Source organism: Thunnus albacares, chromosome 1 (assembly GCF_914725855.1).
Source record: "Thunnus albacares chromosome 1, fThuAlb1.1, whole genome shotgun sequence".
NCBI classification, from domain to species: domain Eukaryota; kingdom Metazoa; phylum Chordata; class Actinopteri; order Scombriformes; family Scombridae; genus Thunnus; species Thunnus albacares.
In genome coordinates, this window is record NC_058106.1 from 19,249,834 (window position 1) to 19,276,350 (window position 26,517).

Here is a 26,517-nt window from a genome sequence, read left to right on the forward strand (position 1 = left end):
TTGTGATCATGTGACATCACGTGGCTGTCTCTTGGCTGTCTATTGTTATCATCGCAATCGGTGGCTTGACACAGTGATGAGTGTTTAAGCGTTAAACATGCATGGTTGCACACACACACACACACACACACACACACACACACACACACACCTACAGTAAATCCCTCACAGCTGTTAAATGCAACACACACACACTCACATTGTGATAAATCCATCATGGCCTCTGTGTCCCATTCTGCCAGCTGCTCACTGCACTGCTACTAAGTCTGTCTTGTTGCTAGGATACACACACACTGAGGGAGTAGCTCAACCCTTGTCATACACATTCTGTTTGTGCCCATACGTTGCCAAGGTGCCACTAAGCAAGCACGCACACGCACGCACACACACACACACACACACACTCTATCCTTGTTAGGACATTGCATTGACTTCCATCTATTGTGGACAGCCTAAACCTAACCTTAAAGGTATAATATGTAATCGTATTAAAATGACTAAAAACGGCCAGACCTATGTTATATATTTTGTTGAGTTGTGTACTTACATTATCCCAATTGTTTCAATGATTTTTAAATCCAGAGAAATCTGTAATTTTAATCAAGGTAATGATCTAATCATTTGGTCCCTTGTCAATGGCATCATACCCCTTAACCACCTCTACCAAAGAGTATACATGCACAAGAGGATGATCATCTTGTGCGCATGCATCAGCATCATGGTTGTCCACAAGAGGCTGTCATAAATTGACTTTTAATCCAGTTTTAAGCCACATTTTTATGATGAACTTTTTAGATGTCGAACGTCTGGATCTTAAGTTATCAGAGAAACAAGCTGAACAAACGTTAGCGGCAGCTTGGCTCACAACCCCTCTGTGTCTGCTGAACAGCACCAGAGAAACACAGATTTTTAATGTGAAACTGCGTTATTCAGTATTTTTACCACTTTTAATCACTGTGTCCGTTTGTTTTGAAGAGGAGGAGACCTCTGCGGATAATTCAGCACCCGGTGAAAATCTCCTGAACGGTGAAAACTGAAGGAATCCTAATCTAAAAATAAAACAGCAATGGTGGTTGTTCAACAATGAAGACTCCCATGATCCCATGCTACTTCATGACATCATCAAACTCCTGTCTTTTGTTATTGTTTTGATTAAGAGACACCTAGCTGCAGAAATTACATATTGTGTGTTTAACCAGGACCTCAGAAACGTTTTGCCTCTTTAGGAACGGGCTTTGGTCCCCATGAGGACTAGTGGTCCTGACAAGGTCGGTGTTTATACCGGACTCACACGCACACACACACACACATTGAACATCATGTGGCCTTGTATACACTACACAAAATCAAGAGAAGAAATTGTCCTTTGATGTCACCTAGAGTATCACAGTTGCTTTTCTTTCACCTGGAGAGCATCCTCCACAAAATTCATGTTTTCATATCAAAGCTTCATAGCAGTGCTCCCATGAATTTATTACCATTTTGATTCATTTGAAAATTTGGCAGTGATTGGCTTCTATCTCTTGCCTGCTATTAACTCCCTGGGCAAGAGGGGGCAGGATGGAGAGCACATTGATAATGCGAGGGTACCATGAGAGGGCGCTATCTGTCTATTTACCTCAATGCTTTAATAGTGTAGCATCACTTCCTCCTTATCAGCGAGGATCCCTCGACAGCAGCTCCCTCCTCTCTTCTCTCTCTTTACCTTTCTGCTTGCCTCTCTCTCTGTTGTCATCTCTCTCTAAGCCTGCCCCTCTGCTCATCCCCCACCTCCTCTTTTCCTCCCTACATCCCTTTTGGTTGCATCCCTACCCTTTCATTCCATCCCCTGCCTCCCTTCTTCACCCCTACCTCCTTTTCTTCTCACTTCTCTACCTCCCTCTTGCCTTGTTCCCTACTTAATCACTGCCAATTTTTGCCATCTTGCCTTTTTCGCCTCCTTCCCTTCCTCTCCTCTCTCAGTTTCCCCCTCCTTTTTTGCCTTCCCGCAGCAACAGCAGATGAGATTCCCCTTTACAGAGCCTCCCTTCCCTGCCTCCCTTCATCTCTTCCTCCCTCCCTCTCTGGCTCCCTCCCTCTCTCTCTCCATGCATTCATCACTCTTGCCCCTCAGGGCTTTGTTCTGCCTTAATCAGGAGCTTAAGTGTTGCATTCTCACCCAGACAATGCCTACCATTCAGTCTGGGCCTGTGTAAATAGGTGTGCCCTGTTAGTGTGCCAGCGGGCATGCCATGCCAGCCTCACTGCGGTAGTAGTGATCAGCCATAGCCCCCAGCTACAGGAGGCACTGCTCTGTACGCACACACACACACACACACAAACACACTCACAAACACATGCACAAAGTAGCAGCAGCAGGAGGTGGAAGAGCAGAACTTACTGAAGGCTGCCTTTGAAGCACTGCCATACAAAGGCATGGATGGGCAAGGCAACACACACAACACAGGCATATGCACATGGGCACAAACACTCTTCAAATGGAGTGCAGGGAGTTGGATTCTTTTCATAATCAGCCATTTCCTCCTCTCTTTACTTGGCCATTTCTTTTTCAGCTCCTCTGCTTCTGACTTTTAGTCTTTGGAATTATTTGTATGTTTTGTTGGAAACAGCCTCATGTTGTGTTTGCTGTTAAAATAGTAGAATAGTTACTCAAGGGTTATGCGTGTAATGGCTGCAAGAGACCGGCAGCCTGTTTCTTGGCCACCTGGCATGCTCTTTCTTGGAGGCACCGTAGGCCTCTACCCAGCTGGATGATGCTTGCTGTCAGAATGGTGTGTCACATCCAGGCAGCCAGCTTCCTCCCAACACCCGACCATCTGCCTGCATCCATGATGGCACTCTTACCTGCACATAGAGAGAGAGAAATGGGGAGAGGTTGACAAGCATACTGTATAGTATGTTGGAGAGAGAAAAGCCCATGTACACACAAAGAAATGCTGGCAAATATACCATATTTGTACATTTTATGCCAAACTCAATGATGCCCATCCACTTAGCATTTGCTAGCTTTTCACTGTGCAGCGTATTCATTTCAACTTCCAACTCACAAAACGAAAGAGAGCCTTGAGGGAGAGAGAAGATAAAAGAGGGAAGGTGTGGACAGACACACAAATGTACAGTAGGCAGACAGCAAGTGACACAGAGAGGGGAAAAAAAAAAAGAGCCGACACTCGCCCATGCTATCTATCCTCCTCAGATGGCCATTTGGGCTTGTCTATCGCCTGGTAACAGAGACAGCCTATCAACAACAGCCACGCCCCTCTGCACATGCTCATAGAGAGGGGCTGATTTGGATCTTTGAAGGGAAAACGCGCACACCACACCAAAATACATGCACACACACGCACACGCATATAAAACTCCCCACAAATCCTGGCCTGTCATTGCTCTCCATTGTTTGGCTGCGGTTGCTTTCTCCTGGTGTGACTGCCAGCAGATGGCTAGCACTGAGCTGTCAGAGTCAGCCTGGGGCCCACACACAGGCACACATGCACACACACACAAACGCAGAGAAAGAGAGAGGAACACTCACTCATACAAAGAGTGTCTTATTGCACACAGAACATATGTGCAGTGTCCACTGAATGGTGCTAGTATTGGCTCTTTACCAGTAAAGTAAGTATAGGTCTGTTTAAACTTTGATTTATAAAGTACATTTACACTGTATCACACTCTTTTATTCTCTCTCTATTTTTCACACACACACACACACACACACACACACACACACACACGCACACACACACACACACTTACACACACAGGCTCCTGATAGACTGTGGAGCCGCTCAGCTACAGGTGCCCCTCATGACCCCTCTCCCTGTAATGACTGTGTAATCTCATAAAAGGGCCGCCTTACTACATTAGCATGTGTAAAGGCCATTGTGTTTGTGCCTGCGTGTGTGTGCATGTGCATAAGTAACTGTTTTGAATCTTGCTTCTGCCGCCATCTTTTGCATCTTTGTGTGTATGTGTGTATTTCAGTGTGTACGTACGTGTGTGCGTGTATTTCTCAGTGACTCGATGTGTGTAGAAGCAGGTGTCAGGCCTAATGGAGTGTGTCGGTGCAGTGTAAAAACAGCTGCTGCGGCCCGGGGTCGCCCGGGGTCATCCAGAGGGAAGAGGTCAGGGTTGGGGTGAGGAGTCGGCTGTAGCTACATGACATTCCTCTACTCACTAATCATAGCACTGATGAATGGCTTGCAAAGTGGCAGCTGGTAGTCAGGAGGGTCCAAGCTGAATGTGTGTGGCGGTGTCAGAGGAAGATACAAGGAGGAGGATAGAGAGAAGAGAAGAGAGGGGAGGGGAGGGGAGGAAAAAGGGGAGGGGAAGATGGAAAGAGGAGGAAAGGGGGGGATCTATAGATTGCAACTAATCTCACACACACATTCACACAAGCAGGCAGAGCGAGTATTGACTTCACAAGGCTCTGATCCTGAAGGAGCTGTACATCAGAGAAGACAAGCACAACAACACTGGCTTTTGTCAATGTCTGAAACTCGACACATTTGCACAAAACCTCTACGCACACCCAAAGGCGCACATGCACGCATCGTCATCCTCTCTCTCTCTCTCTATCACTCACACACACACACACAGTTTGTTGTGTCTGCAGAAAGCTGGGACTAATGACAGGCTTTGTGTTGTGTGTGCTCACTCAGCTGCCCCCTGGACACACTTTACCCACCCAGCAGAAAACAGCCCTTTGTGTTTCTCTCTCTCTCTCTCCCTCCATCTATGTATCTCTCTCTATCTTGTTCTCGCTTTCTCCCCACTTTCTTCTCCCTCTGGAGAATAGAGTTGTTTTGCTGTGCTCTGCTGTATATATTACCTACTGTATATATTTTCCTGGGGCCTGACAACAGATATATGAGTGCAGCAGTGTTTTTGGCTGACACCAGCCTTTCAGATTTCCCAGTAAATGGGGCAATAAAAGCTGTACATAAAAAATGACATTTTGATACAAACATGGTTAATATTGAAGATGTTCGTATTTACACTGCCCCTTTGATATGATGTGTTAAATCACGGTAAATAAAACTGAATCATGGTGAGTTTTACAACTACAATGGGCAGAAATATATGACAGTAAAGAATATTAGATAACAGGACTAAGAATGCAATGATCTCTGTCACAATTAAACATTGAAAGTAATTTGATATGATTGATTATTCCTCTTAAATTATAAACATTAATTGAAACTATATTGCAGTGGATTTTACAATAATATTGGCTGACCAGACAGTCTGTTGACAAAAAATGAGTATTAGTATGTACTTTATATAAGTGTGTATACTTGCTCCTAGTTCCCTAGTTCTTCTCTCATCTTCACAAAAATATTTCTGCCATAGTCATGAAAGAATTGGTGATTTACAACAGTTCTTGTTGAGTGATGTCACCATTCAGGTCAAAGTACTTGGTGAAATATTTTCCAGTTTTCTGCTTCCCCCATCAGCGTTATAGACCAATAAATCCATTTGCCGCTGTCACATTGAGGTGTGTGTTCATAGCTGTTAAATAAGCCTTTTATGTATGGCTGGAAACAAAGAGGTAGTGCAAGTCCACCCACATACACACCCCTGTGCCACTGTTTTCATCTGCCATCCCTCCCTTTGATTTGTTAAACCACAATGAGCAGCCTCTATGTCTCCTTCAGTCTGTTTATCTGCCCACCCACTTATCCCTCCTCCTGGTTCGTATCCCTCCATCTTCCCTCTGCCTGGTATCTAAATGCCATCGAAGAGAGCTGGGCGCAGCAGAGATAGCAGAGATCTGTTCATAATGTCACGGTGCTGCCCAGAAGAGTGGCTTATATTGACCCAAGTGTCTATCATTTGAAAGTACTAGCTTTTTTTTTTGCTACATGTACAGCACACATGCTGTACAGTGGCCACGTACTGTACACACACACACAATACTGTACACATACACACATGTCTGTTCTCTTCCGTAACTCAGTAAATAAAAGGCCGAAGTAAAATACGTTATTCATTCATTCATTTTCTCTATCTGCTTAATCCTCTTTACCGTCATGGACAGCAGGCATTTACACATCATTACCAGGTTGACCAACAAGGCAACTACCTTTACCACTACCACTACACCACTACTACTAAAAATATTAATAGTATTAAATTATAATTGGCAGTCTTACTCTTTATATCTCCTTCACTCACACACAAACATGAAAGGGCTTGATTGTGGAGTGCTTCAGGTGTATCCTCAAATCCTACAGGAACTGGAAGGAGAGCACTGTGTGCGTGTATGTGTGTGCGTACACGTCGTTAGTGCTGCACTGAAAAGCAGACGGTCAAACGGTCAGCTTGTTTTTGCTCTGACAGCCGGGCCAAGCAGGAAGAAGCCAATCGATAGCACTTACCCTCTTCCTGTTAGAGATCCCAATAGACCTGGGAGAAAGACACAGCCCTGCAGTCATAGTCACCAGCTGTGTGTGTGTACGTGTGTGTGTGTGTGTGTGTGTGCGTATGTGTGGGGACGTCTTCACGTATACATGTGGCTACCTGTCTGCACATATACTTTTTGTGTACAAAGCATGTCTGAGACTGAGTTGGATTGAATGCATCTACATATTTGGATTGTCAGCCCAAGGATATGCTATAGTGCAATGAAGGCACATTTCTCCTGATTTATTGACATCCATCTAGCTTTCATCTCACCCTGCAGTTTGAGACCTAAGTGCAGGTTTATACTACCTAAGTCTAATTAACTCTGATAACCTTGAATGTGAAATTTTAAGATAAAAAAAGGAATGGGAGTAAAAGACACTTCACATGCAGATATATGCAGTGTTACTGTGGATGTCCTAAATCTGAATCACTACTCACTCCTGCTCTGTGTGCTCTGACCTGCCTAGAAGGGGGACAGAAAAAGTGTCCTGTAGGGATCAATAAAGTTTCACATGATTTTTGAGGCACTTGTACCCATGTATCCTGTTCCTGGGGACAAACAGAAAATGTTTACTGTGCTACATCAAATGCTGTACTTCCCTTCCTTTGAGCTCTGCTCTCTGTCAGGATGCACATGTTTTACAATCATGACATCGCTGACATTTGGAGGATAGGCTGATAGTGAGACCATCACCCACTTTAACTGATCCACTGACCTCCAGTATCCTCTACTGCTGGAGCGTTTTGCCTTAGCTTGAATGCGCACTATGCAGGTCTGGTTAGACTGTAAACGTACTGCTTGATTCAGTCTGAATCTCATTAGCAAGTATAATGTTTACTGAGGTATTTCTTTGGACAAGAGACTGATGCTAATTCTGGCTCGCTCCAAGGTCGTGACCAGCATCAGTTCCGGTGTTGCAGTTAAAGGCTGTCTTTTATTTGGACAAGCATGACATATGGTCAACTGTCTTGTAATTGCAAGTGTTTAATTCCGAGGAAGGCCAGTTGAGCAATTTGCCACATGATGAATTTTGATTATATTCAACATTTTTGTAGCTGCGGGGTCAGTATCCATCTGTGTGTGTGTGCGTGAAAGTTTTACCCATTCAGTCATGCAGACGATCAAACAAACAAGAAATTCTTTTCATAAATATTTACAAGTCAGTCTCAGCTTATACTGAAAAGGACTTAAGATAGGATAGCTGGTGCGTGCATATGTGCCTCTGAAAAAATATATCTATTCCTGTCTATTGTCTCATTATATCTATTCAGCGGCTTTCAGATCAGCCTCAGCGAGAGGCTTGTTTCTGTCGGGCTTCCTGTCCCTTTGCCCTTGACTGACCCAGGCCTGACCTGTGTTTGGGCCCCGGGCCTCCTCATGGCTACTGTACAGGCTTGAGTGTGTGTGTGTGTGCATTTACTGTACGTGTGTTTGTATGCGCATGTGCATCTAGCACAGGGTGGTGGGGTGTAATTTGAGCCCAAGGCGAGGACAGGACTGCTGCAGAGTCCATCCAGGCAGAAAAAGCAAGACATGGGAGCCGCAGGGTGGGCAGAGAGAGAAGGAGAGAGAGATAGAGAAGGAGGGCAGGATAGCTGAAAGAGCAAGAAGAGGGAAGGTTGGAGAGAGAGAGAGAGAGAGAGAGAGAGAGAGAGAGAGAGAGAGAGAGTAATGGACAAAGAGTTGCAAGGCTCTTTTTAACTCTGTCTCCGTGGAAGAGAGATGTCAGTCTGTGTCAGTTCGCCCCACTAACCAGCCTGTAGCAGGAGAAACAGATCTCTCCCTCCCTCTCTCTTGCTCTCTCACACTTTCTTGCTTTCTCTCCCTCTCACTCCCTCCCTCCTACACCATTTCTATCTACTTTCTTCTCTCATATCTTTTGGTGATAGCTTTTCTGCCTCAGTTGAGAGAAGCAGAAACACTCCACAGCTCAGGGGAAAACAGCAAGACTTAGTAAAAGACCAAGCAGTGAACCAGCCATCTCTAAAAGGCAGGCAATGTATAGTGCAGGTCTTCTCCTGATCACACTACGGGTGAGTGAGAACGAGCTGCTCCAAATGTTGTAGAGGCAGGCCCCGAAGGCAGGGCACGCTGCTGGCTCTTCTACAGCGTTTCCCTCAGTGTTGTGAGGAGGGCAGCACACAACTCTTCAAACACAGAAGGGATCAAATCTTCAAATCCCCTGGAAATGTCAACCACGTTTGAGGAAATGTCAGTAGAGCTGAGAACACACGCAAACACACATCAGCCAGTGTGCACACACACACACACACACACAGGCGCTTGCACACAACGCTGTGACAAGAAAGGCAACGTGATATAGGGCAGTCACGTCCTGTGGGTGAAGTCAGCTTCATCTCCTTCATTTTCCCAAATCTAAAGGGAGAATCACTGTATGCTTCTGGAGGTATTTACTCCCAATAATGTTGAAGTTATAATCCATGGCATTTTCACATGAATAAACATCTGCTTTGCTACTGTCTAATGTCAAATGATGAAACACAAAAATGATTCATCCAGTAATGCCAGTGAAGTGTAGTGAAAGTCTTAGACTTTTTGGGCTTATTGTGGATGAATATTTCCCTTACTAATCCATGAAAATATCATACCCTAAAATAATTCAGTTTCTGTACTTGTTCCCATAAACTAAATATTATGAAACAATTTGATTTATACAGTTAGTTTAATATTTAAACGTCTCATAAGTAGATCCTCAGTCGCTTCAGGTGATCTCATATGCAGCAACTGACATCATCCTGTGTTCCTATTGATCTATTCTCACCCCCGTTGACTAACTTATCGACATCCTCAAGTGTATTTCCTGTCTAGACTGTCAGCAGTGTTTATGGATGGCCCTGCCCCCTGGTGACACACACACACACACACACACACACACACACACACACACACACACACACACACACGTGTGTCAACCTCCTCTTCTTATTGATGTATCCTTTTGCTTTTTACTCCGTCCTCCTCCTCCTTAATGAATCTGGTAGGTGTTGAACTGCAGATGTTGTGCAGGGCTCAACTATCGACCGGCACTGCCGTGATGAAAGAGCTTATCCCTGGAGAGGCCAGGGTTAGGTCACACTGAATGTGTCTGTGTGTGTGTGTGAGTGTGTGTGTGTGTGTTTGTGTGAGAGAGAGAGAAAGAGAGAGAGATAGAGAGAGAGAGTTATCGTTAAAGAGTGCATGTGTTTCTGACTGATGTGCGTGTATATCACCCCATCACTCCCTGTGTGCCACTACTAGGGAGTGATATTGAGTCCAGAGTACCAGTGTTTTTGTTTTGTGTGTGTGTGTGTGTGTGTTTGTGTGTGTGTGTGTGTGTGTGTGTGTGTCAGACGGTGTCACCAATGCTTTAAGAGGCTGACAGGTGAGATGTAGGTTGAGACAGGCAAATCACTGGAGATGTTTGATCTGTCTTGATTCTTGATTGACAGCCCTTTCTCTCTAGCACACATACACATGCGCACACAAGCGCTCACACTTTTCTCTGTGCGAGCCTGCAGGCCCTCTGGACTCTTGTTTTTCTGCAGCTTCCTATCAAGATCTGCACTCAACTGCTAATGTCTTGTGATCCTTTGAGGGCATACAGTACTCAACACTGCTGTGTGATTTTCGCTGGCAGGCTCTCTCCGTGTCCTACGACATCATCCATTACAAACTTCCTCCTTCATTCCTCTTTACTAATTAGAGGAGATAATGCTGAACTGCGGAATTAACCTCAATTAGTATTACCTCTGTAGATCTTTCTCATTTCACCTCCTGACTCCTGTGCTGCGTTGTACATGTCCCTGGTCTATTCAGAGGGTATTTATCAACATGAGTGTGCATAAAGACTCACACACTTAATTCTTAATTTAAAGTGAGAATTAAGCCTGAAGTGGCACCAAAGAACCAACTAGAACTATTTAATGGTTGTGCTCACAGTAACACTCATGTTGTGCCACATGACTACTGTAACTAATCATGAGACATTTGAGAGCAATGATGGCAGCAGCATAATGTGTACCATCAAATCTTGGCATCCCAGCTTGTTCTTTAAGGCCAGTATGTTGAGTGTTATTCTCCACCATCTGTTTTGGTGGACAAGAGAAGCAAAGATATCTCAATAATTAAATTATCAAGGCTCATGGTCACACTATTAGTTTATTCTCCATTGCCTTTTCCTTTTTTCTCTCACAGTTTAATATACATATTTAATATACAGTACATGGTTTGTACTTTTACTCAGAAATGTCAGAAAAAGAAAGAAGAAAATGGAAAAACAGCAAAGTGCTCAGAAGAAAGAGCAAGAGACAGAAAAGGTTAGGAAACCTGTTGGCCTGATTATTGTGTCTTTTTTCTGCAGTAGAGGTAATCCCCAGGCTCAGACATGACTATTTACCTGCAAGTTGTTGTTTTTTTTTCTTTAAATTTGTACTTAAACCTGTCGTGTTAGGGATACAGACTATAGGCAGGCACACCCAGCATGTCTGATGAGGAAGATAAGATAAGTAGGGAAACTCAATGGAGTGAAGAAGAGAGTGTACCAAATCTTCCTGGTAACACACTCACATACACATATACTCGCATGACAATCCATATACCTCAGTGATATAGCCATTACTGAGAATGCGTGGGAGAGGTGGATCGTTAGCTTGAACAAAGGATGAGTTTATTGTTAAGTGAGGTCTGTTTAAATGGGTTCTAACTGCTGGTGTGGCTGAGGCAGCTGTCTGGGCTTGAAATAAAGGGCAGGTTGGCAGATCTGACTGAGGCAGTTAAAGCAAAATAACAAAACAAAAAAATCCCCCTGACCAGCAACTGGATTTACATATGGGTCAACACCCAAAAACAGTTGTCAGTTTTTGTGTCATTGCTATTGTTGTGGTTTAACCCACTCAGTCTGTAACTGTAGGAGGAAGCATTGATGCACCTTGATGCACACAAACACCTGTGTATGTGATTGTAAGCACACAGACACACTCAAATAGAAAAACAAAAAACACTAACTACTTCTCCCCCCCTCAGGCTCTTCATGAGAAGTCATTAGAAATGTGTCTGTGTGTTTTATTTTTAGCTGTGTGTGTGTTTAGGAGGGGTAGTGGAGTCTCGTCAGTCTTCAGGGTCCTCCTCTGCTCTGTCGCTCTGTGTCTCTGTCTCCAGCTGAGAGCTATGTATATTTCATAAGCCCAGGGTGCCTTTTTGTCTTAAGATGCGCTGTACCTCCCCTGCCTGTCTCTCTGCTACTCGTCAATGGAGGGAGCCATCACAGCCTCTTTTCAACTCTCCTCCACTCCTCTATCTCCCCTCACTGACAGCCACCCTCTGCTTCTCCCTCTGCTTTTCATGGTCAGATTGTCTCCCTCCTGAAGGCTCATCCCTCTTTCCTCTCTCAGCTGTGGAGGGGAGCAGAGTATAGCACATCCACCAAAGACTTGGGCTGTCAGGAAAACTCTTTCTCTCTATGTCTCTCTCCATCTTTGATTCAGTCTGTCTGTCTGTATTGTGACTCTGTAATTTCAGGGAAGGGACACTTCTTCACCTAGCGCTGCATCTCCTTTAGTTGTTGTCTTTTTATAACTGAAATGTGAGTGTTGTGACAGCAGCTAAAAAAGGTTGCACCAATGACGGGCTAGATCAGCGGTTATTTGCTATATTCGCACAATAAGTCCCCTTTTATTGTTTAGCATAGAATATTATGTCAGTATTACTGTTGTAGTCCCAATAATGGTGGGCCATTTTGTTTTGTAACATTTTCTGGGTACCTCATTGTATGTGTTTTGCAAAATCAGCATCTGTATCTCGTATTTTGTGATTAGTCCAGGATTTATATTGAAGCAACTCAACTTCTATCTCTCAACGGACACCTTAATAGTAAAAAAACTCTTCCTTTGTTTCCTGTGTACTAGCCATTTAGGATGTTAATTGTGTCTTCATATCTTTCAGGCTTGTACTGCAATCGAGGGTGCATCTGGAGCCAGTAAGGAGGTGGACTTGGGTTCAGGGGCGTCCCAAGCGGCAGGTGACCGCACTCCTTCTCGCCTAGCTACCTTGGAGCCAGAGAAAGCTGACCGAGCTGACCGCCCGTGTTCCAGTGAGTAACGCTCTCCCAGATGTTATTTAGTGCTTGTTTGTCTGTTTGAAGCAGTTAGTGTGGCTTGAAATAACACTGTCTGGTTACTTTTTATGGGATGTGACTGTTGGATCCATAGCAGCACATTTGTCATGTTTAATATTGCATTTCTTTATCTCATCACTCTGTGTGGCCACAAGTTGAGAGAGTTTCTCTCAGAACATACAGTAAACATACAGTAGTAATTGCTTTGGTTTAGGTATCATCATTGAAACCAACTACTAAGAGTTAGGAGGCGTCTTATCTCTGCTTCCTTTTTCCTGTGCGAGGTGTCCTCCTGACCCTGCTATGTGGTAACACAGGAAGTAGTGAGACCTCAGGGGTGAATGAGATGAGGTAACAGGCAGTGCTGACACTCAGAAGAGTGACAAGAAATGTCTTATGAGTTCTTTTTTTCATGCTTGTGCTGTCATGTTTTCTAACATCTCATCCTCTTGTAACTCCGCCACCACCTTTTCCATTTTATTTTATCTCTATATACCCACAATACCTATCATCCTCTTAACCAAACTAAATTAACTCTCTGTTTTCTGTCAGTTCAGCCTACATGCTGCTGTGTAAGACTAGGACAGACAGTAATGATTCAACAGTAATGATCTGATCTCATCGGCACCATTGACTGCATTATTTAATATCAACTGTACTTAATGATAAAGCAAACCAGCCAACCCAACCTGCCCACAAGACTTTCAAACACCTGTGCACTGACATTCATCTATGTTCACAAACAGTCATATCTTCTTCATCTACACAGTATAGTCTTCAGTCAGATAGATGAATAAGTGGGCTGTTGGAATGCTGGTGAAGGACAGGATGGTAGGGATGAGGCTGAGAAATGAGGTGGAAGATGTCATGATGAAGCAGGAATGGACTCAAAAAAATCTGACGTGTGTGTGTGTGTGTGTGAGTATGCCCCGAGGGAGGCCATCACTACATTGGGTTTTGGAGCTCAGTGCGTTTATGTGGAAAGTGCTGCTGTCTCCTCTTATCAGTGCACATAGACTGCCTTTTCACTCGGTATCTATTCCCTCTCTCTCTGTCTTTCTTTTTCTCCTTTACACGCAAACATTTTACGCTTATGAATTGTATAACTGTATATTGTAAATCTATTTTTTTAACTCTCTACCCTTCTGTTGCTCCTTCTCTTTATATCTCTATTCCACTGCTCTATCTTTCTCTCCCCTATCTGTCTCTCTTGCTCACCGCTCCCTTTAGCTCAGGCCACTTTCTCTCTCTTCTCTAAGGCTATTTCTGTTTAGCCGTGAGGGCCCCCCTTACGTTTGCAGAAACTCATCTCAAGCTCTCTTTCCAACTGAACCCACACACACACACGCACACACACACACACACACACACACACACAAACACACACAAGCTCAACCACAACTCACTCACTAGCACTTGGTTAAACAGTCATGACAAAGAGGGCCACCGCACATCCACAGACACACGCACGTACAAGCAAAAGACTGAATGTTCCTCCCAGTGGTCTAGTGTGGGTTGAGAGCAGGGGTTTCATGAGTTATTTAAGCACTCTCCATCATACGTGTTGCTCTGCGGCTCTCACTGCCATGACACGGCCCATTTCCTCCGCTCAGGCTGGAAACGTGACACAATACACGCTTGCGGTCTTCTCACAGAAAAGAGTAAAGAGGCACACAATCAGTCATGATCTTAGGACTGTTGGGTTTAAATCATTAATTGGGTCCCTACAGTATGCAACAGCTAGATTGAAGCTATAGGTAGAGGCTGATGATTTGAGACAGTTGTTGTCAAATGCATGCTACTGGATTTTAATCATGCATGTGTGTATGTGGATTAATGGATTAATGGTCACAGCTCAGATTTAAATTTTTGCTTTGACCATAGGTATACAGGAAGAGGGAGGGGTTGCACTTTCACGCTGCATGCGGTATAGGTGATTAAGTGGTATGTTAGTATGTCACAGAAAGTGAAGGAGATTTATAACAAATCTTTAGAATACATTCAGATCAAAAACAATGTCCAAAATATAGAAAAGAGATCCCCATATCTCATTCAAAACATCCAAACATATTGCGGCCTGTCATGAGCCCCTATCTGACAGGAAACAAGCTAGAGTGGGGAGGATGTGACATCTGGGCTTACCACGATGTGTTTCAGGCCTGTGGACCTGTGAGTACATTTGCTGAACACTTCACACACATGAGCAGTCGCTCAGGCTCAAAACAACCACACAGACAGTACATCATTATCAAGGACCAAGGTAAACCTCCCGCCTAACCAATCTGCTCAGACATCTAATGAAGGGAGGGACACACAGGACTAATATTAAGGTGAGGACATTTGTACTATTTGTGCCATTATCCCTCTCTTTGGGTGCACTATCGCGACATCTATCAACTCTCACCTCTCGTTTGAATTTAGCTTTTCTCAATCTTTATTCTGTCCCTGTTCCACTGTTTCGTCACTTCTCAATCTCAGTCTTGTCATATGGAGCAAATGTGTTTAGAGATATGCATGTTTATGTTTGTGTCTACATATGTGTGTGTGCCTGGGCATGTATTTGTCTCAGAATTACACATGCTGACAATGTGATTATCACAAGATAAGCTGTGAGTGTGTTTTGATTGCAACGGCACAGCTGGACTTGGCAGACTTGGCAGTCTTGTGTGCCTGGCTGCTGGCCAGTTCAATACAATTACAATTACCCACCGAGGGAGCATGGAGCACCACTGCACCACCACTGAAGATGGGCTGTGGGTGCTGGCTGGGGCACGGTGGGGGAGGGGGTTGGTTGGGTATTAACACTGTCTGGCAACCACATTTGCTTAGGAAGAGGATCGATGTCTTAGCTGTTGCTTTAGCCGCTGTGGTTAACATTTCACATTAAGAGTCTTGCATGGAGAACACAGCAGTCAGGCTCAATCCGCAAACCATGCTACATGAGCACATACACGCATGCAGTCTGTCCGTGTGAGAGGGTGATTACAGCTGCCCTTCCTACCACCTTTTGTCCAGAGAACAGCAGGTGGAGGGATGAGGAGGAGGAGCAGTGCACAGGTGGAATAGAGCTGAAAGATGACAGGAGCAGTGTGCAGTGAGGTGGTGAAGGAAGGCATGGTGGTTGATACAAGGACTCTGAATAGAGAGACAACAGGGGATGTGTTTGAAGAGAGAGATCGGAGGAGGTGACAGAAGAGGCATGGAGAAGAATGCCACTGCTTGCTTCCCTCCTCCGCTCTCTTCTTTTCCTCTTGTCTTTTGTCCCCCTCAGTAGGGATGGCGGGAGGGTGGGCTAACTTCGAATGACAGTGACAAGCTTGCCACCGCTCCCATGAAGCACAGCAGATGGAAGTGTGTGTGTGTGTGTGTTTGTGTGTGTGTGTGTGTGTGTGTGTATGTGTGATTAAAATGCCACTAGAGACCAGGGTATACCGAGTCTCTTGGCAGCGCCACATTTGGCAGAGCGCCACCTTGCTGCCCTCTTTTTCCAGCCCAGCAGAGTGGGCGTTGAGGTGTGTGTGTGTGTGTGTGTTAAGTGAGGGGAGACAGTTTCAACAAACAAATATTAATTCACAGTGTTCCCATTGTCTGCTCCATTATATCTTTTCTTCAGGGGGCAAACGCTCTGGATGGCCTGCTCGGCTGTTTTTTCACCCATCTATTTGAGTAATTCAGTAATGTAATGATCACAGGATTTTTTGAGAAACAGAGCTCTGTTCTGCAGTGTGGCGCCAGTCCTGGCGGGCATGGGGGAATTAGTCAGGAGACAGTGGGTTTGGCACTATGCCACAGTTATTAGCCACTCACAGGGTGGGCACGGGGTTATGCCCCAACTCAATCACTCACTGTGTATGCATGTGTGTGTTTAATGTGTTTGTTTGTGAGAGTGTGTGTTTGTGCATGTCTAGCGTTTGAGTCAGGATTCTCCTCTGGTCACACTGACCTTATTGTGCAGTCACTCCTGGTTGATTTGTACCCTTTCCAACACATTCCTCTCTCCCAAAGGCTGAGAAACAGGCTGTTAACCCCCTCTCCCCCCTCACTTTCTCTCTCTTTCTTTCCCCCTCTCACTCTCTCTCTCTCTCTCTCTCTCTCTTCTTCCCTCCGGATGGGTTTGATTTAGTGACTGTGGTTTTCCATCCAGAGCCTGGGAGCCAGAGAGAGTAAACTCAGGGAGAGACCTATAGATTCACAGCCAGCGGAGCACGTCATTACTTGGCCATAGCTCATCAGCAGATACATCAGCAGGCTGGAGCGCTAATAGATGCGAGCTGTCGCTGTTCAGGAAGTAATAAACCTCTCTTCATTTCATCCCCTTAATTATTTCCTTCTCACGGATTGCATGAATTGCACTAAACAATGATAGCAAATAGCATCCCAGTGTGTGTTATGATACTTAGCATATTGCAGCGTATTTGGCTGCATCATACTATATATATACATATAAAATTCAACTTTGTGCAACACGGATCAAAGAATTCTTCTTTTGGACTTTGGAGAAGTTATATTTAGACATAGTTGAGGCCACCCGCTCTGAGGTTAAAGCTCAGTGTAGAGCAGTGAGGTCAGGTTACAGACATGTTTCAGCAGTAGCCCTCAAAAGGATGACCATTTAGTGAGAAACCCCCAGACTCTGACCTTTGCCCTCAGTGTCACTAGGAAACAGGTGTTCGAACAGGATTAAGCCTGGCTGCCTTCACACTCTGAACTGGCTGCAAGCTGTGTTATGTTTGTATCTGTCTCTTTTTATTTGCAGCAGATGGACAAAAATAAGAAAATCTTACAACTTAGGGATGTTCAAGAAGGATGTTTTATACAGAGGAAAATGTTTGTATTAGTGCTGTATATTATTTAATATTTGATTACTTCCTTTCTTTTCATTTTCCTTGTTCTCTTGTGTTTTCTCCTCTCTTCTCCTTACCTTCCTTTATATCTCCTTTTCTCTCCCTTCCTTCCTGTAACCCCATGACTTCAATCATCCCTTCCTCCCACCCAGCCTCCCTGTCTCCACTTCCACCCTCTCTCCCCCCTTTCTCTCTGCTCTTCGATCCCTTGCTCCCTCTCTCCTTCCTTCCCTCCCTCTCAAACTGTCCTCCACTATCAGGCGACTTGGCTGAGGCTAAGTGCTTTTTGCTGTCTTTTTGCTGTGCTTTTTGCTGTCAGCCTGTCAGTGGGAGGCATGGGTCGCACTGTCACATGCTCTTTGCCTCCCCTCTGTTAACTCCCCCCCTCCACCCCCCCCACCGGCACTCTCTCCCAAGACCCTCGGCTTTTATTTTTCCTCTCTCATTTGTCTGCCTTTTCTTCCCCATTTCGCCTTGCTCTTACCTGAAACTGTGCTCCTTGACTTGTCTCTCATATCGCTCTCTCTCCGGTTTCCTTGCCAACGGCACTTTCAGGAACATGATGAAGAAGAGCAGCAACAGGAGACGCCCCTCTCAACATAACAACCACACACACACACACACACACACACACACACACACACACACACACACACACACACACACACGCACACACACACACACACACACACACACATATACACACACACATGCACACTAACAGAGACACACATCCATGTAAATGACTCCAGGTGAGGTTGTATTGTTTGCCCAGCTGCTCCTGCTCTCCTGTTCCATAGTAAACCAGCAGGCTGCATGAAAATCAGCTTCCTTTACACAAAACAGTTCTCTGCTCCTACTTGTCTTTTTAGCCTTTTTTTGTATCTTTATTTATTTATGTATTTATTTATTTTATTTATGTATATGTGTGTGCTTGTTGCTGCACATTACACTCAAAGGGCATCTAAAGGTTATACTATTTGCATGCATGTTTTTTCAGGCTCATTTACAGCCATATTCCTATTCCCATGTAAGTCTGTGTATGTACCTGTATATGTGTGTGTGCTACTTGAGGCTTGTAAACAGTATCTTTTTCAAGCCACATGATGGCAATACTGAGTCCCTTCTTTAAAGGAATCCTTCAATTCCACCCCCCTACAAGCCACTGTTCACTCACATGCACACTTACACACATGCACACACATACACACACGCAGCCCTCTTTAGTCTGAGTTAGCCCAGGCTTGTGTAAGGTGACAGAGTGCAGTGAATAATTTAGTCCCGGCCATGTTAATGGCTGACAGCGAACATGGCCTCTCTACTTTGCTGTTGGCCCATTACTAGTACATTCTGTTTCACTCTCACTCTTTCTTCTTCTCTCTGTTGTCCTCTTTTTTTCCTACATTTGCCATTTAAGGTATTCTGGTGACAGCATCCAATTGTCAATTTTTTTCACATCACATTTGTATCATTGTGTTGAGTTAAAAAAGGGAAAACTACACACAGTTACTCTTCAATAGGAAATTAAAATTTGATTACAATAAATATTTCATGGACTAGATTAACTCATAGTCTTATATCAAACAGAGCCTTCTGGCTCTTGAATAAGCTTGATAAATACATAAAGGCGTATCTAATAAACAAATATACAATATACTATATAAATGGGACACCTTTTCTTGTGGTTGAACACCTTCAAAATGTTGCAATAAGGCCTCTTTTCTGGCCTTATTTACATTTTCCTTCATCCACCTACAGTATACAAATATATCATTTTAAGATTGTAATAATGTACATTAGATTAGCCTATCTAATAGCATCTTTCTGAGCAGAGCAATTTAAAAACCCCTATGTGATCAGCCACTAATAGAAGAAACTATTTCCAATTACCTGACAGAAATATTTCTTGAAATTACTTCTTTCAGCTTCCCTGACCTTATTATTGCCTCTTCCTGCTACCAACAGTCACTCAAAGCAAAAGAATTAGACACATCTTTTGATTTTGCAAGATGAAATATGAGAATTTTTCCTGGTGCCAAGGGCAGCCCAAGCAGTTTTATTGGGTGGCAAAACTAGTGGCAGGAAAGTTCTTAGCACTGATTTGCATTCACTCTTAAATTTACATCACTGGATGTATTTTCAGTGGTAATCAGTTATGCTGTCCGTCATTACGACTTTAATAACATTAGATGACTATATATTCATTATTCATCACTTATAGTAATCTCTTGACATCATCCAGCATTGTTAAATTTTGTGACTCACTAGCTCGCCTTCATGTAACTCTATTTTCCTCTTCTCATATACTGTACTTGACTTGCAGTCTCTGCTTTTCACCTCATCTTCTCATTTCACGCCCTTCTGTCCTAATTTTCTAAAAAAAAAGACAAAACGGTTGAGCAGATACACAGGAAACATGTGTGTGTGTGTGTGTATGTGTCTGTCTAGGCCCAGTCAAGCACTATTAATGTTATGATTGCCACTCTGGGCTGCAGTACTCCGTGTGTGACGTGGGTGAAGAATAATATGACCCTAACACTAATGCAATCACATACACTAAGCAAATTATAGCTCCATCCTTCCCTGTCTCTCTCTCGCTCCTCATTTCTCTCTCTCTTAATTTAACCATGAGGACGTTACATGTGGTGTACGTGGTTTCCAGCTTGTACAGCCTACAGTATGTGTGTTTTCGTAGGCCCTGCCTCGCTCCATTTTTCTCTCTGATACGATCAGTATGAGTGTGTTTGGGGCAGTAGGAGCCATGGAGCCTGGCCTGGCAGGCTGCAGTGGCACAGAGGTCTGGCCAGACTCAGGCAGGCTCAGGCGGGATTGGGAGTGACGTGTCCGTGGGTGAGACACCCCCTAGTTGGGACTCCCCACCAGCCTCTCTGGCTCCAGCCTGGCTGATAGAGTCCAGCTGGGCGTGGAGAGGAGGTGCTCCATCTATCTCCTGGGCTGCTCTCTCCTCTCTTTCTCTCGAGCATCTGTCTGTCACATCAAAGTGCTTGTCTCCTTATTTCTGCATTCCTCTTTACCTCTGCTGTTCTCACCACTTCTTGTTGCTACAATTCATCCATTAGCTCTTTCATTCTCTCTACCCTCCTCTCTCTCTCTCTCCTGCTGCTTGTTTCTTTCTTACCACAGCATATCACACATATACTCTTCCTCCTCCTCTTCCACCTCTCTGTCTCACACTCCCACACACACAAACACATCCAGAACCCTTGAAGTGGGGTCATGATTGAGGCGTGCTGTTAATTAGCCGGCAGTGGTTGTTGTAGCAATGCGATGGTAGGGTGTAATTAATTAGGTGGCATGTGCACAGTGGGAGAAAAAGAGGGAGAGGAGGGATGGAGTGAGAGCGAAATACCGGCTATCAGTCCTCCTTTTATCCTCTAAGCTCAGATGAGTTCCCCTAATGAGAAAAAATGAGATGCTCCCAACCAGGGAAGAAAGCATTTTGTCCTTTACATGTTCGCGCTGCCTCTCCTCTGCTTGTCGTTCTGTCACTGCCTTGTTCTCTTTTCATCTGCCTATCACATCCAGGGTATTGCCAGTGGGGTGCCAGTGAGTTGGAGTCACCAGCCAAGATCTCCCACAGTAGAATGAACATGCAGCCTTCAGGACATGTCCACGCATGCATACAGTGCTGACAGCTATACACTACCACAAAGCAGAGATGGTATATAGCAGAGAATAGTGCACAGTTTTGTGCATTTGTGAGTGTTTAAGGCTTTTTGAAATATCCTATTGTGGTGGCCACTGTTCTACTGTTTGTGTGCTGCTGGTGGTGGTTTTGTTTATGAGGAAAATGAGTGAGAAAGAGAAAGAAATAGATAGATGGAGTGATCTCAAAAAGGCATAGAAAATGTGGGAGGGAGGCAAGAGGTGCACAAACACTCAAAGCTCTATTGATCCTCTCGTCAGTTCAACACTCACTCCTTCACCTCATTCTGTAGCTCCTCTGTCTGTATATGTGTATGAACATCTGTCTCTTCAGCTGCATGTGTGTGTGTGTGTGTGTGTGTGTGTGTGTGTGTGTGTGTGTTTGTCAAAGGCCTAACCACAGTGTGATGTATCTGTTTACAATAATGGCAGACAATCTCAACTGGTGTCAACCTGTCCGCTTTAACAGCATCATGCATATTTAGAGTCACATAATGCCCTGCCCTTCCACCACTCTCTTTCTGCCTAACATTTGAGTAGACACACAAATGCACACAGCACAACCCACACACACACACACACACACACACACACACATACACACACACACACACACACACACACACACACACACACACACACACACACACACATCACTTCCTAGTGTAAACTGATATTTTAATGGCTGCCTGGTCTGTCCTGTCCCGTCTTGTGTGACTGAAACTGTCCTAGGTGACAGGTTTATGGACAGTTTGGCAATGTCAGCGCAGAGGGACAGCTATTTACAGCCTGACGTTAGACACTTCGGACACTAGCAGTTAGCATAAATCCCCTATTGGGATCATCCAGTAGACAATGCACATTGTTAATGGCACTCCAATATAAACTGTCAAATGCACAAACAAATATTCATACAGCAGGTGATCACTGTCAACCACTCAGTCCTTTTTAACCTTGTTAATAATCCCCTCCACATACCTCACAAGCAAACGTCACACACATGCTGTATGATCTGTATCTCAGTTATTTACGGCCTTGTGCAACCGGCACTCGCTTTTCCTCCCTCCGTCTCTCGTCCCCTTCAACTATCATTTAGCTTTACGAGGTGTCCTAAAAGAAGCCCTAGGTGCGCACCCCTCCCTACTCCCCTTTATGTCGGAGATATTGATATCCTCCATAAGTCAGACAGGCCTCTCTCTGTTACTGAGGAGAAATTGATGACAGGAGGGTGTGACAAGAGGGGAGTAGAGCTGGCAGGGAGTTATAAGAGTTTGGCTGTGTATGTATTGGAGTCTGTGTTTGTGTAAGATGAGGCCTCTACAAGTGTGCACTGCATACAAACAGACTTATTAAGGGGAAGAGATGAGTTGGTTTGGCGAGGCTGCAGGTTAAGCAAAGGAGAAGACCACTAATCAAGTAAAAACAGAGAGAGAGAGAGGGAGAAAGAGATGTGGACTGATAGGGAGAAGGCAGATCTGTTTCTTTCTTTATTAGCTTTCCCTCTGTGTGTGATACCGTTGCTATAAACAAGAGGTCAGCTGAAGAGTGGCTGTTTATAAGGTCCATCTCTCAGAGTGAGCATATCAAAAAGCCTATGAAATCCTGATCAGCCTGCTGCGGTTTGTGTGTGTATGTGTGTGTATTTGTGTTTGCTTGTGTAGTTGCGTTAACCAACAGAGCTATTAGCAACCATCTGTCTCTAACTCTCTAACAGGAAGATCAGAACCTAACTCGCTTTGCATTGCGTGTTACGCTGTATTCTGTATGTGTGTATTTGTCTGTAACTGCATTTACTTGTGTGTATGTAGATGCAGAAGCTGCAGTACAGTACAGCCTACCTTCCAACAGCATAGCGTTCTTATTATCACGGAAACACACCTGGTCATCGTTCACCATAGAGCTTATGCTTACGTTGCTCTGTGTTTTTGTGCAAACTGCATTAGCATACTAGTGCAGATTAGAGTAATCTCACATGAAGAGATACTAAGTCACCTTCACCATGTGGTTGGTCCAAGGTTGAGTCATGCTAACTTGCTTGGCACAAAGAATTTTGTTTCTTCAGATGTGGTTAAATGGTACGATTAGTAAATTTGTTTACTGTGTGAATTTTCTTTTTTGTATACTTTGTGTGCCTGTGTGTGTGTTTAAGTGTTTGTGCGCTCTGACTGCATTTTTTTCCTATTCCTGTGGGGATAAAGAAAAGGTTTGTTTGATTAATTAATGCTGTTAGACATGAATGTAAATGATCAAAGGAGCACATTTGCATTTTGTGTTTAATTATTCATGAGCTGCGATTGCTCATGAATTAGGACACCTGTGAGGGCCTTCTCCTCTCAAGCTCAGACACTCACTCATGCACACATGCACACATACACACACTGGCTCACACAAGCACATCCTGGGATATGACCTGGTGTGTTTAACCAGGCCTGCTCGTCACCCCTGTCTGTGTGCGCTGCTGTGCGCAGGGATGCAGGTCACTGCAGGTTCATGTCGGTATTATTAGGTTATGTTGCCGGTCTGACTGGGGTTCAAACGTTCTGATTAGGTTACTGCGTAGCGCTAAAGCTCAAACTGTCACCCTGACTGTATGATTCATCTCCATGGAGACAAGAGAAAAGCTCTGATCTAATTACCCATACTGCTGCCATCTCAGACTTGAGGAGAGGGCTGGGTGGCGTGAATAAGGCGAGAGGAGCAAGAGGCGGCACATAGAGGTTGTAAAAAGACGAATAGTGGTGGAGGAGGATGAAAATCAAGTGCAGAGAGAAGAGCATGATCTGATGCTAACAATAGAGAGCTTGATAAAAGCAGGTATTATTGTCTTCTGTCTTCCTCTTCTTCCTCATCTCTCCCCTCATCATCAGCAGCATCCAACTGCTGCACAAATGGGCCCTTGTTGCCATGGATATGAGCAATGGTTCTCCTGTTCTGCTCGATGGGGCTCAGTGATAAACGGCGGGTTGTGAAGGAAGTTAATAATTTATCCCGGGGAGGGAGCGACCGTTCTGGGGAGCGTTACCTAGCATAATGGGTTAAGTGCAGCGATTGCTTCGTGCCGAGCAATAGACTCACAGGAGGTGATATATAAAAAATGAATAAAGGCTGAGTGGAGCCTGCTGGGAAGGAATTGTCAGGGGAGCGTGTTGGTGTGTACGTGTGAGGCGGGGGGTTGGCGTTGTGTTTTGGGAAGAAGGCTTTGTCGTTTCTTGAAGTTATAGGATTGTCAGGTAAAGAACAGTTGATACTTAATAGAGCTTCCTCCAGGCTTTCAGTAAAGATCTCCTCCCACTCTGCTTTTACTAGAAATGAAAAACAGCTCAATATGCGTTGGGCTTTGAAGTGTGACAACAGCAGTGACAGATGAAGCTGCTGCAGAACAGAGGTGGAGGGCCTTGCTGTCATAATCAATGAGTCATTGACACTTAGAAATAGAAATACAAAATATATACATCGACCTCTCCTATTCCTCATTATCTGAAAGTACATGTTTATTTTTCTATGACATTCATCAATGTTCTCTTTTTGTTTATCCCCCGAGAAGAGCCTGTGAAACATCTTAAGATTTGTGCTATATTGTAGATAATGTGAGTGAGTGAGAGAAACATGGTACAACAGACAAAAAAAGGGCAAGTGGGTTAAGCCCACACCTCCTCGAGCATTAACACAACACCTGCTTCACGTCTCCTTAGCAATTTATGAGGTGCTACTCTCTTAACGCCACCTTCCCTCCATCTTACACTCCCCTCTTCTCTCTTCGTTCCTCTTCATCCGTGCTATCTCTCAGATCTTGCCGTTGGAGGCTGATGGTGCGTGCCTGAGGTTACATGAGGGTCACAGTATTGTGTTAATCCTAGAGAACATATCAGATCAGCTTGATTTCATTATTGTCCCTCTGATGCCCCATACGCAGGGGCTCAAATCTACTTAGAATGATCCTCTTCTAGTGATGGAAGAAAAAGAAGCTGTAGTCTGTTATCTGCAGTGGAGCTGGAGCCCATTGTGTTGGACACTCTGCTGCGTCCTGGAGTGGATTTGGAGCATAACAGGCTTGTGTTAAAACATAGCAGAGTCTCGCATCTTTCCCCTGTACTGCCTCCCACTGATTATTTGATAGGTTTTTCAACCCTCACGTCTGGTTTGAGTCTATGCTCCTTAGGGCGTGTGTGTGTGTGCATGTGTGTGTGCGTGTGTGTGAGTGCATTATTGCCCCGTGGAATATATGACTTGTGGTTTCATTTCTTCTCCATTTTATTTCGAGTGTCTATGTTTTCCGGGAGCCTTTTTTCTCTACCTCCTTGTGGTTGATAAGTAATGCAGATAGCTGTGATGGATAATAGCACCTTACACACACTCTCAGACACACACACACATACACACACACACACACACACACACACATTAAACCTCTCTCTCTTCGCTCTGATTCAGCTGAACAGCTACGGATAGCGTCTTTGCGTGTGTGTGTGTGAGTGTTTGCATGTGTATGTGGGCACTTGTGAATTTGTGTGTGCCAACGTGCTTTATTCTACTGAAACATAGTGTGCGTTCTCAGAGAGCTGTTATGTGGATTCTCAAAACAGAAGGCCCAGTAGTGACAACGGACATCTGAGGAAGGGAGGGGGGGGGAGAGGGGGGAAGGGGATTGATAGGAAAAAAGGAAGATAGGAAGGAAAGAAAGAGACTGTGATTATTCTCTGCAGGTGGAATAAAATAACACCGCCCGGAGTTCAGTAATCACCATGTTCAAGTAAACATCAAGAAAGAGAAGGAAGGAACATGTTGAATTGTAATTTTCTTGGTGTTTGTTTTTTTAATAATGTTGTTGCCTGTAATTGCTGCAGCGGTCTTCACTCAGAACAACTGTGTGTGTGTGTGTGTGTGTGAGTGTCACAGAGGTATAACACACTCTGGACTATAGACAGAGCTGCCATTAGCAGACTTGTTAAAGCAAGACGCTGCTGCTCTTTTCCCTCTTTGCTCTCCTGTTGTCTACTTACTCATGTCTTTATCTTTTTTATGAGCTCTCATTGTCATCACCACACAGCGGGGTTAGACAGATGCTACAGTGAGCTGTGACAGGGTCAGGCACATCCTGTACACCATGCAAAAAACATCCACATTTAAACACACACACACACACACAGCCCAGGGTTGATGTCAGAGCCCTGCAGGCACCCAACTTTTGTGTGGTACCCTAACTGATAGCTCCGTCAAACCCCCACCCTGTCGTACACATACATGTGGACACACACACGTGTGCATGCATGCACACTGATACCGCCCCCCCCTACCCCCAACGCCCCCCCCCTCCCCACACACACACACACACACACACATATACATATGTAGAGACTCATGGCCCCCCCAGGTTGCCTTTGTTCCCAGCATCTGTTTCCCTCTGTGATTAATTGCAATTAGCGAGAGGTTTGAAGGCCTGTGGAAGAACACAGCAAGAGGAAAAACATAAAGATTAATGAGGGGAG

General features: G+C 44.5%; 1 protein-coding gene across 1 annotated transcript in view; it reads left to right on the forward strand.

Moving 5' to 3' along the window:
• gse1b (Gse1 coiled-coil protein b) overlaps positions 1–26,517 on the forward strand; it is a 171,916-nt gene that overhangs the window by 41,198 nt on the left and 104,201 nt on the right. The window contains exon 2 of the mRNA XM_044347652.1: positions 12,350–12,497. Within this exon, the coding sequence (XP_044203587.1) occupies positions 12,350–12,497 (148 nt within the window). The remainder of the gene's footprint in view (positions 1–12,349; positions 12,498–26,517) is intronic.